We start from the raw sequence: 14,868 nt of genomic DNA, 5'->3' as shown, positions 1-14,868 counted from the left end.
GGTTGCCTTGCCTACACCAGAAGCACCACGAGCACAGCCCATATAGGAAATATATCTAAAACACAGATATTCCCGACCCTGGCGATACCCAAAAATCTTCCACTTGAATTAGAGGCTCTCCCCTCTCTACAGCCGCTTGCTGTACAGCAGATCCTTTTACTCCACAAATAGCCACAGGGTACACCAGCAGCAGCACAGAAGGAATAGCAAACCAAAGCCCCCTCCCCAAACTGAAACGTGGACCATTTTTCTTTGTCTTTGGTTCCGTGTCTGGGACCTGTCGCCGCGTAGAGGACACCGGAGATGAGAGCACTGCACAGCGGTAGAGCGGCAGAGCGGCAGAGCGGCAGAGGGAGTGAGTTGGAGGGGGGATAACAAACAGCAACAGCGGCGCCAGTTGACACGTCTTTTGGCTTTGACAAACATTTAAACAGGCGCGTCGGACAACGTCAGCATCAGCGTCAGCGCCAAACAAGAACAATTACAAGCAATTCCCCAGCTTCCAGTTCCCACCTTAACCTTCGACTTAACCTCCAGCGGTAACGCCAGAGCAGAGAGCAGCGCGACACAACGAAAACACAAACATGCTGCTGCTGCCTGCCTGCCTGCCTGCGTGTCTGCCTCCCGGCAAGCTGATGTCATAACAGTAAATTAGCAGCGACAAGCCATGCCAAGCAGCGCAGTGCAGTGTGTGAGTGTGAGTGGGTGGAGGTGGAGGTGCAAAGCAGTGGTGGATGGATAGGTGGAAATGCAAGCAGTGTTGTATGGATGGAAGTGCAAGCAGTGCTGGATGGACAAAAATCACTGCCACGGAATTTCAGAATGGCATTTGAGAATCTTCTTTGGATGACTCCAAGCACACACAAGCTGCTTCCATTACGACAGTCGCCGCCAGATAATCTGTTCAAATTGAGCCAAACCAACACCAACCTGTCCCATACTGCGTGCGTTTAATGGCTACCAAATCATTGGTCTTACACTTCTTTGCTACCTTTCTTTTAGCATCAGAAGATCGCTGGTTCTCCGCTTGCATATTCGCAATCTAGACACTCTGAGCGTCTCTGAATGTCTTTCTTCTTCATGGTCATGGCAGAAGCGTTACAGTCTGTAACTATCTTGAAATGGTTCCCTAGGACGTACACTCGCCACTTTGCCAAAGCTCCAATAACCGCAAGCACTTCCAGTTCATAAGAATGGTACATCTCCCCACAAGGCTTTGTTTTACGACTCATGTAGAAAACTGGATGCCACAAATAATCACCTGAGTCGCGCTGCAGCTTAACAGCACCGAATCCGAATTTCGAAGCGTCCGTGTGAATCTCCGCTTCCAGCGATTGATCATAAATCTTCAAAACTGGTCCACTAATCAACGCTCCCTTTAACGCGCTACGACATAACCCAATAAATGTACCTTCCTCTTCAAAACCTGACACTTAGTCCAATGAATACGTAAGCCATTCCTCTCTGCTAGTGCTAAAACCTTTTTCAATTCCATGTATGCAACCGCATCCTCATTCTTGCTTAAATCACATTTCTCTTTGGCTCTTAGTTATCGATCATAAGCTTCACTTCAGATGCGACCTTCTGACTCGCTTCTCTCCATTTTACGAATTTTACAAAAACAAACTTTCTGGCAACGCTCCGTCTCCAGTCTGATCTCTTTTGCCCCGCGTACTCTCGGCGATGATTGCTGCTGTCCTGCTCCGTCTCGTGTTCGCGCCCCTCTGTAGAGGCAAAGCAACGGTTAATCCCCGGCATAGAGATTGAAATGGAGTGCAAATGGAAACAGCCACTTATGTTTGTGTCATTTTTGTATGTATTTAATTGTAGTGGGTATTTACAATAACTTCAAAAACTTAAACGAGAAACTGCAACACAACAAATGTCTTTGTTTGGTTGTTTAATCGTGTTGTTGATCAGCCCATCTGAAGGAATAAACTGCTGTATGATTTGACAACTCATTTGCCATAAAGTTACAGTTACTTACAGTTAGACAGTGGTTGTGCCTGCCCTCCTTGTGCTGTCTTCTTTGTGCATCTTGTCCGCTTGTGACGTCTGTTTTTGTTTATTTTTCATGTTCATGTGGAACGTGTGTGTGGGGCTCTCGCTATTCTTCAAGAAAGGGAAGAAAAAACTTTATTAGATCATGCAGATGTTCCACTTCGATGCCAAGCTCTACGCATGTTTCGAAATCGGCATTATCCAACTGAGCATCAATTTGTTTAACTCTAAGGTTAATTGCATTAATAACTTTGGTCACCGCCTCAGGGCTAACGTTGAGCGCCATTTTACACAGAATCAACCAAATGTTGTATGCTTGAAGAATTTGTTGTAAATTTTGTAATCTTTCTTTCGATGTTTACGCTCTCACTTTGACTTTTGGAATGAAGTTAAATGTGCTGGAAAGGCTTTTGCCATGCACAATATTGTCGTCGCCTGCTTGATCTGTGATTTCCTTTTGAGTTTTGGCCACGTCATTCTCTTTGGGGTTGCCACCAATATATATCACCAAATCGATAGTTTTGCAGTTAAATATTTACCGTCCCTAATCCGGTCCATGGGGAAAGTGGACAACTGGTGGCTTTTCCCATTGACAAAATGCTTTTATTCCCCATTTGTCCCAGACGATCATCAGTTTGTAATACTAGTTGCAGCCCACCCAATGCTAAATACATTTCTAAATTCCAAAGTTATTCTACTGCCTGTAAATTGTGTGTGGAGATTACTTCAAGCCGTAAAGTTGAACAGTTGAAAATGTAAAACAAAACCTTGGACTCAGGGGGGGTTGAGGCCGGCCAGTCGCCACTTGACTCTAGACAGACAGCCCAGTTTGTGTGTGGCCACGACTATATATATAGGGATATACATAGATAAACGGATGTACATATGTACATAGTATGTATGCATTTGTGTACCGGGCATGTTGGACTGCGTAAATGGGAAGGCATGGAGCCATGGCACACACACAAGCTGCAGAGGAGCAGAAGCAGAAGCAGAAGCAGACGCAGCAACGAGACGAGTCGTAGTTGGGATGCGAGTCGAGTGAATATCTATCAATGTGCTTTCGGTTATTCATCAACGAAAATGTCTAAATTATTCAAATGGAAATGTGGAAATGTCGCTTGCGTTCCCCGATTCCACCGATTCCCCCCTGATTCCCACACCCACTCCCATTCCCATTCCCATTCCCATTCAATTTCCCATCCGTTGATGTTTTGTTTCTGTTCGGTTGGACTTGGACTTGGACATGGACCGAATTGATGAAGCGGCAGCAGACCGACAAACCGTTAGACGTAAAACCAGCGACTAAAGACTGAAGCTGTGTTGGGGTTGGGGTTGGGGTTGGTGGTGGTGGGATTGGTGGGGGGTAACCGCTAACAATGGCCTTCGTCCTGTACCCGAAATGGCTTGGGTATTTTGGCCCTGTCTGTCACTGGCTTTGGGCTTTTGGGTTTTCACATATAAATGCCACGTTGGATTTATGTCTAGTCAGGGATTGCAATAGTTATGTACCTATGTATTTACATATGTATTTATGTACACATATGAGAAGTTCATTTCACTTCTGGCAATTCGCGTGACACGTTCCCTCGGCTTTGGCTACGATGGAGCTACGTAAATACATATTCACATTTGAGCTGCAAATTCTGGTATTTATTTATGTAGATATTAAAGCCTGCTTTTATTGGCTTTTCATCAGCAGTCAGTCAGTCACAAAAATAGTAAAGCCAAAAAAAAAAAAACAACCATTTCGGCCACATTCGAGTTCTAAAATTTTAGCACAATGAAAAAAAAGCTAAGCCAAAGGGGGAAAATGCCAAAATTTCGCGTATTGGATGAGGGGGATCGTTTGGTGTTGACTTCGTGGTTGAAGGAACAGAACATTGAGTTGAATCATCGCACCAGGCATGAGCTGCGCGATGCCGTTCCGGTGGCCAAAATTGTGAAGAGGATCCATCCCGAACTGGTCGATCTGCAGGCGTACACGCCCAGATGCAGCCAGAAGCTAATGCTGGACAATTGGAAGATATTCAACGACAGGGTACTGAAGAAACTCCACCTAAGTCTGTCCCATGCTGCGCTGCAGAGGCTGGCAGTGGGGCAGTCATGTGCCATCGAGTCGGTGCTCTATAAGCTGATGACAACCGAGTTCAACCTGAAGCCGGGCGAGGGAAAGCTGAATCTGGCCAGGGACAACGAACCATAGGGCCAAATATGGCTTCAAGAAATAAAGAAATCAATTAAAAATGCATTGCATATATTTTGAGAAATTCCTATTCATTATTTATGAGGTGGTGTGTGGCATGTTGGAGTTAGTTGGGTTGAGCGCGGATGCGGCGGCGGATGGCCGTTTGCTTGTAATGATTCGGTGGGACTAATTAATTTGTATAATGTGCTGACTGAGAGACGACGACTGATAAGTGGCCGTAAACACACAAAGGCATCGTAAACCATATGCCTGAACACCAACCGAAGCCAAGCTAAGCCCCTAGCCCCTCTTCGCAGAGCCTGCGGCCAATCAATTAGAGGACCTAAACACTTCAGACAGATAGAGATGAAGAGAGAGAGAGAGACTAAAAGGTAGAGGAACCCCTCGTACTGGCTGACTGGTGCGAAATTTAAAGCGTTTATAGTGCGTGTAATCAGCTCTTAACTATAATTTATAAAACTGCATTTTTCCTTGCAGTATTCTGTCCGTTTGGTTCGCAGCTTAACGCTCTTGGAGTCTTCTCTGGAGCTGCGGCCACGCATCGGCACGACGGAAGCCATAAACTTCTGTATAATTAAATAAAATAAAATTAAAAATGTTAATGAGCTACCCAGAGAGAGCGAGAGGAACTATAATCATGGGTGAGTTCCGAGTTCCAGTACGAGTTCTGGGCCCATGGGCCCATGGTCTTATGGGCCTCCAACCGTCAACGCCCCACCCCTCCCCCATCGGCTTGTAAACAATTTAGCGTGTCTCTTCATATTATATCATTAAAATTAATACGAATTTAGCGTGCCGCAAGTTATTCCCCCTCAAAGTGCGTCTGCAATTTTCCCCTTTTCCCTCCTCCTCCGCCTCTTTCTGCTGCTGCTACTGCGTGTCGCTTAACTTATGCGACAGACTGTAACTAAATTTGCTGATTGCCTTAGTCAAGCTGCAGATTAACGCAGCAATTCGGCACAGCCAAATCGAAGAAGAGCCTACAAAAAATTGAAATAATTCTAAAATATTCTTCCCATAATTTTTAATTTTAATTTTATTTACAACACAGCTTAAGGGTGGCTCTGCCTAATGCTTCTTGTTCAACGGTCACACTGGCAGAAAGTGATCGAACCTTTTGCTGTCAGAATACAAAGATTTCTCCCAATTCTCAGTCTCATTTTGCATTGTGTCGTCGTTGAAGTCGAACTAAAATTTAATTTCCAAAATAATTTAATTTCCAAAATAATATTATTTTTTTTACTCGCCCCTCCCGGTAGCTGTCTGGCGTTTTCCAGCACTAGCAAGAGTATACTCGTACATCATACGTTCTCGCTTTCGTTTTTCGTTCAACAACGTTCAATGGATTTATCCGGCGTTTCAATCGACTCCATCGGTGGTCCTCTGACCATTGGTGAAAAGAAGGACTCCATTGGTGAACGCGAGAACTCGATTGATGAAAAGAAAAACTCCATTGGTGACAAGAAGGACTCCCTTGGTGAACGGGAGAACTTCATTGGTGAAGTAGAGGACTCCATTGGTGAACGGGAGAACTCTATTGTTGACAAGAAGAACTCCCTTGGTGAACGGGAGAGCTTCATTGGTGAACGGGAGAACTCTATTGATGAAAAGGACTCGCTTGGTGAACGGGAGAGCTTCATTGGTGAACGGGAGAACTCTATTGATGAAAAGAAAAACTCCCTTGGGGACAAGAAGAACTCCCTTGGTGAACGGGAAAGCTTCATTGGTGAATGGGAGAACTCGATTGATGTAAAGAAAAACTCCCTTGGGGACAAGAAGGACTCCCCTGGTGAACGGGAGAAATTCATTGGTGACGAAGAGGACTTCATTGGTGAAGAGGAGGATACCCTTGGGGAACGGGAGAACTCCATTGATGAAAATATCTCAGTTGGTGAACGGGAGAGCTTCATTGGTGAAGAGAATAACTCCCTTGATGAACGCGAGAACTCCACTGGTGAACGGGAGAACTCCATTGATGAAAATGGCTCACGTGGTGAGTGTGAGAACTTCATTGGTGAAGAGGAGGATACCCTTGGTGAAGTGCAAGATGAAAATGACTCACTTGGTGAACTGGAGAACTTCATTGGTGAAGAGGAGGAGCCACAGCACGTTGCAGGTGTCGACGAGAGTGTGAAGAAATTGACCGAAGAATTGGCATATTTGCAGTTCGAACAGGTAAGTGCCATAAATGAGTTGGTAATTGTTTCACTAACATTATTAAGAGTCTCTTGCAGAAGCAACTAATGGAAAATGAAATGAATAAACCAAGTATTGTTTCGCTGGCCGAGGACTGGGACCTTAACCCGACAATTCGCAGAACTTTTGCGAATTTCGAAGCACTGGTCGCGGCAAACTCAATAGTGGAAACGGGCCTGAAGCGTGAGTTCTACATCAAGTCTGTAAGTTCTAAAATATCTACCAAATGGGCGGGTTGCAGCGCATTATCTTGAACTCGTTAAGAGAGCGAATCCTGTGTCGACACAGTGCCCGCGGATTATGGAGCGTGCCACATCGATACGCAACAATCTCATCATGGCTGTGCTGTTTGCAGACGTGAGAGCCGCACGTCTACAGGATCAGGTAAAGATCCCTCCTTGTCTTGTTAGGCTACAAACTCCGAAATAGAACCCCCAAAATTGTGCCACTTTCACCTCAGCTAATGAAGGCATCGGGCCTGCTGAGTCCCGAGAAGGTCTTGCAGGCAATTGGCATTCTGCCGCCTGAGCCCTCCACCAGCAGCACCTCCATGGCGAATGACCTGGCGAATGCTGTGCGCTTCAGGTGCATCAAAATGTTGACCAGCGCGCTGAAGGTCGCTTCGCTGCCCGAAGATTGTGCCGCGTGCAAGCCCGAAGAAAAGGCCGCCCAGCTAGAGGCTGCCATTTACGCGGGCTTGAACAAAACAAACAAAAAGTACAAGAAACGCATACAATCTCGTGCGGCCCAGTTGAAGGATGTGAATAATCGGGAAGTGCTCCGCAAGTACATGAGCGGCGCCATCACGGCCGAGCAGCTGGCCAAAATGACGCCCAAGGAGATGGCCAGCCACAAGAAGACCAGCAACGAAAAGAACAGCAACCCAGAAGCCGACTAAACGTGTGGAAACTGCTGCCACACAGTTTAGCAAATAGCAAATACCTCGACACATTCCATTATTACACGAGACTAGGGGGAGTGGACTTCCATGGACAAATAAATAAACAAAAATACACTGAAAAAACTGGAGCTAATATTGCGTTCGGGGAATTATTCTCTGCTCAAATGTTTCGGTTGCAGCCGCCATCGCCCGGAGCCTATTGTGGCGATGATCGGCAGTTAGATGCATCCCAGTCAGCGCTTTCAATATGCAAATAAGATGTGGCCACTGCCTCGGATCGATTGCTCCTGCTCCTGCCCCTGCCCCTGCCCCTGCCAGCTGGCGGGCATTGTTGTGTTCGGGTTTCGGCCTAACACGACACTGACAAATGTTAATCCATTAAGGCCCTGTCAATGGGCAAATCTGTCACAACAGAGCCACAGAGCGAGTGGCAGTGTGGGAGAGGTGGTGCCGGGCACAGGGTATTAGTTGTGCGACCTTAGAGCTGCCACTTAATTGGTGCAAGGTGCATTGCTCTGCATTGCCGGCCCCTGGGATTTACAGAGACAAATGCGAATGCTAAACTTGGCCAACAACAAATTGGCAATCAGGCTCGGGCCTGTGCCCACTGGGCAGGTGTTGGACAACTTAATGCGAATAAGAGCAGGGAAGTCAGGGGAGTCAGTAGTCCGCTGCTGCTGCTGCTGCTGCTGCTGCTGCGTAGAGCGCGTGCCGTGTAAAATGTTTTAAGTGCCTGCTCATTAATCGTAATCGTCTCTCTCTGGCTGTAACTTATGCCGCTCCATCTGCCAACTGCCAACTGGCATCTGCCACAGCCACAGCCACAGCCAGTGCCGCTGTTAGCGATTCTTGGCGATCCTCTGGCTGGCATGGGGGGTATTCTCTGGTCGTGCCACATATGCCAGTACGGAGTGCCGCCTTTGGCTGTCAGTTGACAGGAGGATCGGGTGCTTCACTCGTTTGTCTAATTGGGAACTGGATAAACACCAAAACCGAAACCAAAAGCCAACCTGAGGAGGAGGTGGAGGAAGTTACAACGCCTCTTTGTCATTTGTCAGAGTTCGTTTTTAGGTGTAAATATGTTAATGAGTGTGAATAATTTCCTAGAATTTGCTGCTGCACTTGCTCCATTTGCCGATGGTCTGCCAGTTGAGTCTTAATTGGAATTGCCAAGGCAGGTGCCTACCCAAGGTAGGTACAGGGGGCAATGCCGCCACATATGACGTATGCCGACGATTAATTTCGCTCTGTGCGTAATCAAGTCACAAATTTATTGAAGTTGCAATAAATGCGCCGAGCCAGACCAAGGCACCACGGAGTGCCAGTGGCAGTGGCTGTGGCAGTCTGGGAGGAGGCTGTTTGTGGCAAAGGCGGCGCTCATTAGAAAAGCTTCAAATGCTTTCGCCTGCGTGCGTTTGATTGGAGGAGGCCGTGTGGACGCTGAGACGCTGAGACGCTGAGACGCTCACGATAAAGCCTCAAAGTCAGACGACGATTCGGTGGCCAAGGTTACACAGAGACAAATGAACACGCAAACGACTGATGGCTGTTCCAGCTGATATTCAGCTCTGTGCCGCTCGTGCGCTCAGTGCATGACACTATGGACCATTTGGGAGCCGAGCCAGAGCCAGCCCCTCGACTGGCTTGCGGTTTACCCGTTCTCTCCGAGGAGGGTCTCGGCTGAGGCAGAGTCACATTTCATGCATGAATTGTGGCATAACTTTTGTTGTTCTTGTGCAGTCGAGACATCAACAACAAAACGATTTGGCTTTAAAACAAAAGCGTTGCCTTAAAGCGAATCAATCAATAATGAATAGAAAATCAAATGAGCAGCCATGGATTGTCACAGGTGGAGTGTGAACAGTGGGGGCCAGGGGAGAGCAAACATTGAAGCTTAAACAAACAAAGAAAACAAACAAAATTCAGGGAAAATCTGTCTCTCACTGCTCTTTTTCGGCTCTTTCTTGAATGCCGCCTCTTACCTGGGTCAGTGAGGCATTGCCGATGGCCTGGGGGCTTTTCTTCTCCCACCTGCCACATACCCAGATTCCCCAAGCCGGGCATTAAATTTATTACTTAACAGAAATTAAGGCACTCTTTTGCAGGCCCTACCACTGCGTACACTTCCATGAGCCCAATTTCTCATGGAGAACTCAATGGATCCTCGTGGCAGGCCTTTCAAGTATTCCATGCTACCCTGACGCAAGAGAACCTTTGTCGAAGGACGGGCGATCGGGGGGTACCGCGAAAGAAGTCGAAAAAATTAAAGCAATTGCATGCTTTGCATAATTTCTGTAAACAAAGTGGTGGCTGGTGGCTGGTGGCTTCTCGCTGGTGGTGTGGGTACTCCGCAGCTTGAGGGAGTGGGCTAGGGCTTGGGCTTGGGCTCTTCTTAAGCTGCCAAGAAACGCGCGAAAATGCGAATTAATCCCATGGCCGTCTGACTTTTTAGCCGCTTTGTTTTTAAGCTTCGCTGATTTGGATTTTGGATTTGAGCCCACACACACACCCCTCTTTCTCTTCTCTCTCTCTCTTTCTCATACAATATTCCATATGGCACAGCCGGAGGCTATCGATTTACCAAATCGGAACACCGCTAACGCCCCACGTGCCCCACCACCACCCGCGCTCTCTCTCTGTCGCTCCCTTGATTCTGTCAGTTATTCAATTTTTTGCCATTTTATCGCTGCAACATGGAAAACCTTTTAAAATCACTGGGCTGGGGGTCTGGGCTTTGGTCTGCTTGCTGCGGGCTGTGCGGGCGAGAGAGAGGAGCCTCACATATGGCATGTCAGTGGGTGGGTGGGTGTCCGCCGGTGAGTCGCCTCTTATCAATTCTTATCGGGGAAAGGAGGCTGCTGCCCAACTGTGGCAGGAGAGCATTGCAAGAGTTGCCTGCTGCCACACACACACACACACACACACTAACACACACACTAACACACACAATTGACAACTATAATTGGCTATAAAACATTTTGGAGGGCCCTTGACGGACATTTCAATAGACTGAAGAGGGAACACAAAGCCCACCGACAAAACCCAAAGGAAAACTGCAGAAAGAAAATAGTTGCACAGCAGGTGACGCGACAGATAAAGATGCAGATAAAGCTGCAGATGCAGATAACGAAAGATACAAGCGGGAAAGAGACAGCTTAGCCGAGAGAGAGAGACAGAACTCAAATTAGTAGCCGGGAAGAATCAAGTTGAAAGCATCTAAAAACCCTCTTTGGTCCTAGGTCAGGGTGACATGAACATGAAACATTTTTATGGGTATTATTCACTTTATTACTATAATTCTATAAGTATTAAAAGGCTCTACATAGAGTCACAATTTTCCCGTTCCGTTTTCAGCTCCACCCTCTGAATGCCTTTGATGCACGCGCTTTTTTTTGTGTGTTCGCTTAAACTTTTCAATTAAATGTTAATTATGTGAAGTTGACATGACCATTATGACAGGTTGTGGAAGCAACAGCAGTCCAGACTCCACCCCTGTCGGTATCTGCCGCTGCCGCTGCCTCTGGCCTGGACTCCGCCTTCGTGCCCCCCCCTCATGGACACTTGCAACTGCAAATTTAATTTAATTGCATTTCATACGCCCATTTGGCTGCCACTTTGTGGTGGTTCTTGTTGCCGTTTTGCCGTTGCTGTTGCTGTTGTCGGTGCAACACTTGACTTATTTAGGCAGAGCGGAGAAGCCTCGACAGAGACAAGGAGACAAGCCGCAGAGAAAGAAGGAGGAACAGAGAGCGAGAGAGCGAGAGAGCGACATTTTAATTGCCTTGAAAACGGGCAACCTGGAAACGCGTTCGGCCCAAATTTGGGAGCCAGGGCAGGGGATTTGCCGTTGCACTCCGCTGAGCAGAGAAAGAAAGAGACAGCGACAGAGACAGAGACTGAGACGGAGAGAGAACTAAGAAAATAAAAGGCAGATGAAAAGAAAGCAGAAAAGGAACTTCAAGTTGAGACTAAAAAGAGGAAACTCACAGGAAACAGCTGAGGGATAAAGCAAACGAAAAGTCGAAGTCGAATTAGAATAGAGCAAAGTTCAAGAGCAAAAGAACATAATAAAGTCGAAAAGTAATCAGAGAATTCGATTTAGAACTGGGAGAGCCCCGCTTGCGCTTTGCACGCATTGCCAAAACCGATTCGATCGCGGGACGTAGACAACGAAGAGCGAGCGGAGCGAGCTTTTAGCAGGTAGAAAGCTCGAGCAAGCATGCGCCTAACCTAACTGTTTGCTGCAACAAAAATGCACAAGTGTAAAGCAGGTAGTCGGTCTGCTCCGGACAACAGCACGAACTGAGCAGCTAATTTGCCCCGCTGCAAAACGCATCTGACACCGAACCGACATCGAAATCGAAACGAATCGAATCGAAATCCAAATCGAAACGAATTGAAACTATAAAAGGGGCGACAATTTAGACGTTGTCCGCGTCAGTTCCCTTTGTGCCAATGACCAATTAAAGAGGAGTACCAGGCGCTGCCTGTGGCTTCAACTGATGCACCTCCTGTCCTGTCCTGTCCTGTCCATTCCCATTCCCATTCCATTGCCAGTCCCAATTCCCATTCACATTCGCCTTTGCCTTTGGCTGTTCCTTCGTGTTTGGGGCTCCCGGCCCGGCCCGCCGTTCACATTTAACGCGATTGTCACTTGTTGCAATAAATTGAAATTGACCAACAGCGTGCAACGTGCGACGCGTATCTTGTTGCAAGTGCTGAAACCGTTTCGGTTTCGGTTTCGGTTTCGGTATAAGTCGCCTTTTTTTTTGGGGCTTGGCTTGACAATAAATGTCAACACTTTGCAGCCGCTAATTTATTTGCGCGCTCAATGCGTTTTCACCTCTCGCCAACGAAATGAGTGGCTCCACAAATGAGCGGCTTTTACCTGCGGCTACTGCAGAAATACTTGGAGAATGGCAGAAAGATCCGCAGCTGATTATCAGAACTGAAGCTGAAGAGTTTCAATTGGATTTGGCTAAGCAAAAATATGCCCAAAAATACGGGGCACATTCTTATTGAAACAAAATGTGTGAGTTCCTCTCTGTTGGGTTGCAACCGACCATCTTCGAAGCACACACACAGATGGACACGCACTCTCACACACACAGGCACAGAGACTGACACGGGGACTCACATGTGTCCGAGCAGGGGCCAAGTGCTTGAACCAAGTCCCAGCCCCTTCGCTTGCTGCTCTCCCCAGCTCTGCCCGTGCGCTGTGGCCTCTTCCTACCTTTATGATGAAGGCCAAACAAGTTGAGGTAGGTTAATTTTATTGGCCAAATAAGTGGGTATCAAATTTAATGGCCAACAGCGCGAAGGCACACAAAGCCAGCACAGAAAGAAGACAGCAAAACAGAAAGCAGCAAAACAGAAACACACTCACACACACACACACACACACATACAAAGGTGGAAAGAATGGAACGAGGAATGGGGAATGGAGAGGAAGGTGGAATCATGCAGGCATATGTCAGGCAGGGGGCGGGACGGAACGGAACGGAACGGGTGCCAGTGCATAAAGCGTAAAAATGAGCCAAAATAAATAAGGAAAGCCGCAGACGGGCAGACGGGCAGCCAGGCCCTTGGTACTGCCAGCAGAAGTGGAAGTGGAAGGCAAAATACGATGAAGCTGACGGCCCTTTGATTGATTGGCTAGCAGCGGAAGCGTGACGTCACAAACAGCCAACAGCCAACAGCAGCAGCGAGCGGCAGAGCTGAAAACAGATCTTAACGCGGCTGTGGCTCAGTTGAGAGCCCAAACATTGCACATGGAAACAAATGTAAAAACAAAGGAGCAAAGAGATATTTCTCGTTCCATTTGAATCACAAATCAAGATATGGACCAATGACCACAAAGTATGCATTTAAATATAAATAAATATAGAATATAAAACCCCAAAGGACACGCTCCCAACAAGCTTGTTGCCTGCAAATGATTTTCGAAATATCGAAACGAATTTGCAAAAGTGCAGGGATACTTGAAGGGGAAGAATTACCCTAAGCTAACCCACTTCCCACTTCACTTATTGAGCTCCCTTCACCGCCCTCACACTGATTGCTGCCCAATTGGCTGTGGCTGTGGCTGTGGCTGCGGCTGTGGCTGTGGACTTGACTGTGGATTTGGCTCAATGTTGGTTTACTTTAGTTAAGTCGGGAGTTTGGTTTTCTTTGCTTTGGTTTTCGTTCCGTTGCCTCTGCCCCTGCCTCTGCCACTAACAAGCCGCCGCACGAAATTCTTCCGCAATTTTCACATAACTCAGCAATGGTCAGGGGCAGTGGCAGTGGCAGGGGCAGGGGCACTGTGTTTTAGGGGTATGGGTAGGTGGCAGGGTTCACTTCACTCTCCACTGGCAGTGGGCAATTTTCACGCTGATTTCTCTCTCTCTCTGCGTATCAGCATCGTGTGATCTTCCAGGCAGCCACAGCCACAGCCACAGCCATAGCTCCAGTCCCACCCCACCCTCTCTCCCTCTCTCCCTCTCTCTCTGACGCATGATCACGCTGGGTGCTTCTTACGCATCATTTAATGGGTTCGTGAAGCGAGCTGAGCTGTGCTGCAACTTGCTTGCTCGCAGCTCCAAAGTTGTTGATGGAAAGTGCAACAGCGAGGAGAGCAGCAAAGAGCAGAGAAGGCACCCACCAACTGGGCATACGACTTTATCACTTGCCCACAAAATATCTTCAATTGGTTCCATTAAACTTAAGCTGCGATCCATGAGCACGTTTCTTGTGCACCTCCATCGCGGCGCAGCAGTGGAGGAGCGCACAAGTTTGTGCCGCGGAGGAGTAGAAACCTTTCGTTCTGTCCTGCTGCCTTCGTGCGTTGCCATCATCATCGTCATCGTCATCGTCATCCACATGGCCTGACTTGGTCTGACTTGGGCTGGTCGTGCCCAAAATTAACCTGACCAGGGCATGATCATGACGCTGGAACGCAGAACGCAGAGTCAGAGAGAGAGAGAGAGAGAGAGAGTCGCTATAAATTCTATTGGCGTATCTATCTACACTATTTCTAATTTAGAACTGCACTCCCCAGTCGCCTCGTTTCGCCCCATCGTGTCTCTCTGGGTGCGAGTAGATCAGCGTAGAGTCTCCACAGCCTGCTCCTAGGCCTCCTGCTCTCAGCTTACCATGTTCCGAAATGCTCGTTCGGGCCGAGAGTCGTCGCTTTGGCCAATTTAAGTTTAAGTGCTTTGGTAACAGTTTCGCGCTTTCGAAACTTGAGTCGTGATTTATTTTTCTTTGCCTTCACCTCCTCCTGCTGCTGCTGCTGCTGCTCCTCCTCACACTCCAACTCCAAGTCCAACTCCGATTTCGAGTCTTCTCTTTTGCGGTGAAGGAATTCCTTACTCCCCTGCCACCCCCTTTTCAAGTGCCGTTTTTCACGCCACGACACGCAATCGCTGAAGCTCAAGTAAATTAGGAAAATTGATCTAAATTTTCTTGGGAACCTTTCCCAGTTCGTTGCTGCTTTTGGCATGGACTCGGTGGCCAGGGGCCTGGCCTGTGGCTTGTGGCTTGAGGTTAGGGTTAGGGTTAGGGCCTGCCCATCAGGCAC

At 47.7% G+C, this 14,868-nt stretch overlaps 2 protein-coding genes across 2 annotated transcripts; both read left to right on the top strand.

Annotated features, from left to right (window-relative positions):
* The first annotated feature begins 3,814 nt into the window (after window positions 1-3,814).
* Window positions 3,815-4,207, top strand: LOC117588705. The gene has a single exon (XM_034280153.1). The coding sequence runs from the start codon at window positions 3,815-3,817 to the stop codon at window positions 4,205-4,207; it is 393 nt and encodes a 130-aa protein (XP_034136044.1).
* A 1,274-nt stretch (window positions 4,208-5,481) lies between these two features.
* Window positions 5,482-7,391, top strand: LOC117588623. The gene is made up of 4 exons (XM_034280042.1): window positions 5,482-6,385; window positions 6,445-6,589; window positions 6,648-6,790; window positions 6,867-7,391. Exons 1-4 carry the CDS (start codon window positions 5,552-5,554, stop codon window positions 7,302-7,304), a joined length of 1,560 nt encoding a protein of 519 aa, XP_034135933.1. The 5' UTR covers window positions 5,482-5,551; the 3' UTR covers window positions 7,305-7,391.
* Window positions 7,392-14,868: the final 7,477 nt, after the last annotated feature.

The sequence above is a fragment of the Drosophila guanche genome, unplaced genomic scaffold, assembly GCF_900245975.1.
Source record: "Drosophila guanche unplaced genomic scaffold, DGUA_6, whole genome shotgun sequence".
Classification (NCBI taxonomy): domain Eukaryota; kingdom Metazoa; phylum Arthropoda; class Insecta; order Diptera; family Drosophilidae; genus Drosophila; species Drosophila guanche.
This window is presented reverse-complemented; position numbering and strand designations above follow the sequence as displayed.

Coding starts and splice junctions, on each gene's coding strand:
- LOC117588623 (XM_034280042.1), top strand. CDS start 5,552: ATGGATTTATCCGGCGTTTCAATCGACTCCATCGGTGGTCCTCTGACC. Junction 6,386..6,444: donor CATATTTGCAGTTCGAACAG/GTAAGTGCCATA, acceptor AGTCTCTTGCAG/AAGCAACTAATGGAAAATGA. Junction 6,791..6,866: donor CCGCACGTCTACAGGATCAG/GTAAAGATCCCT, acceptor CTTTCACCTCAG/CTAATGAAGGCATCGGGCCT.
- LOC117588705 (XM_034280153.1), top strand. CDS start 3,815: ATGCCAAAATTTCGCGTATTGGATGAGGGGGATCGTTTGGTGTTGACT.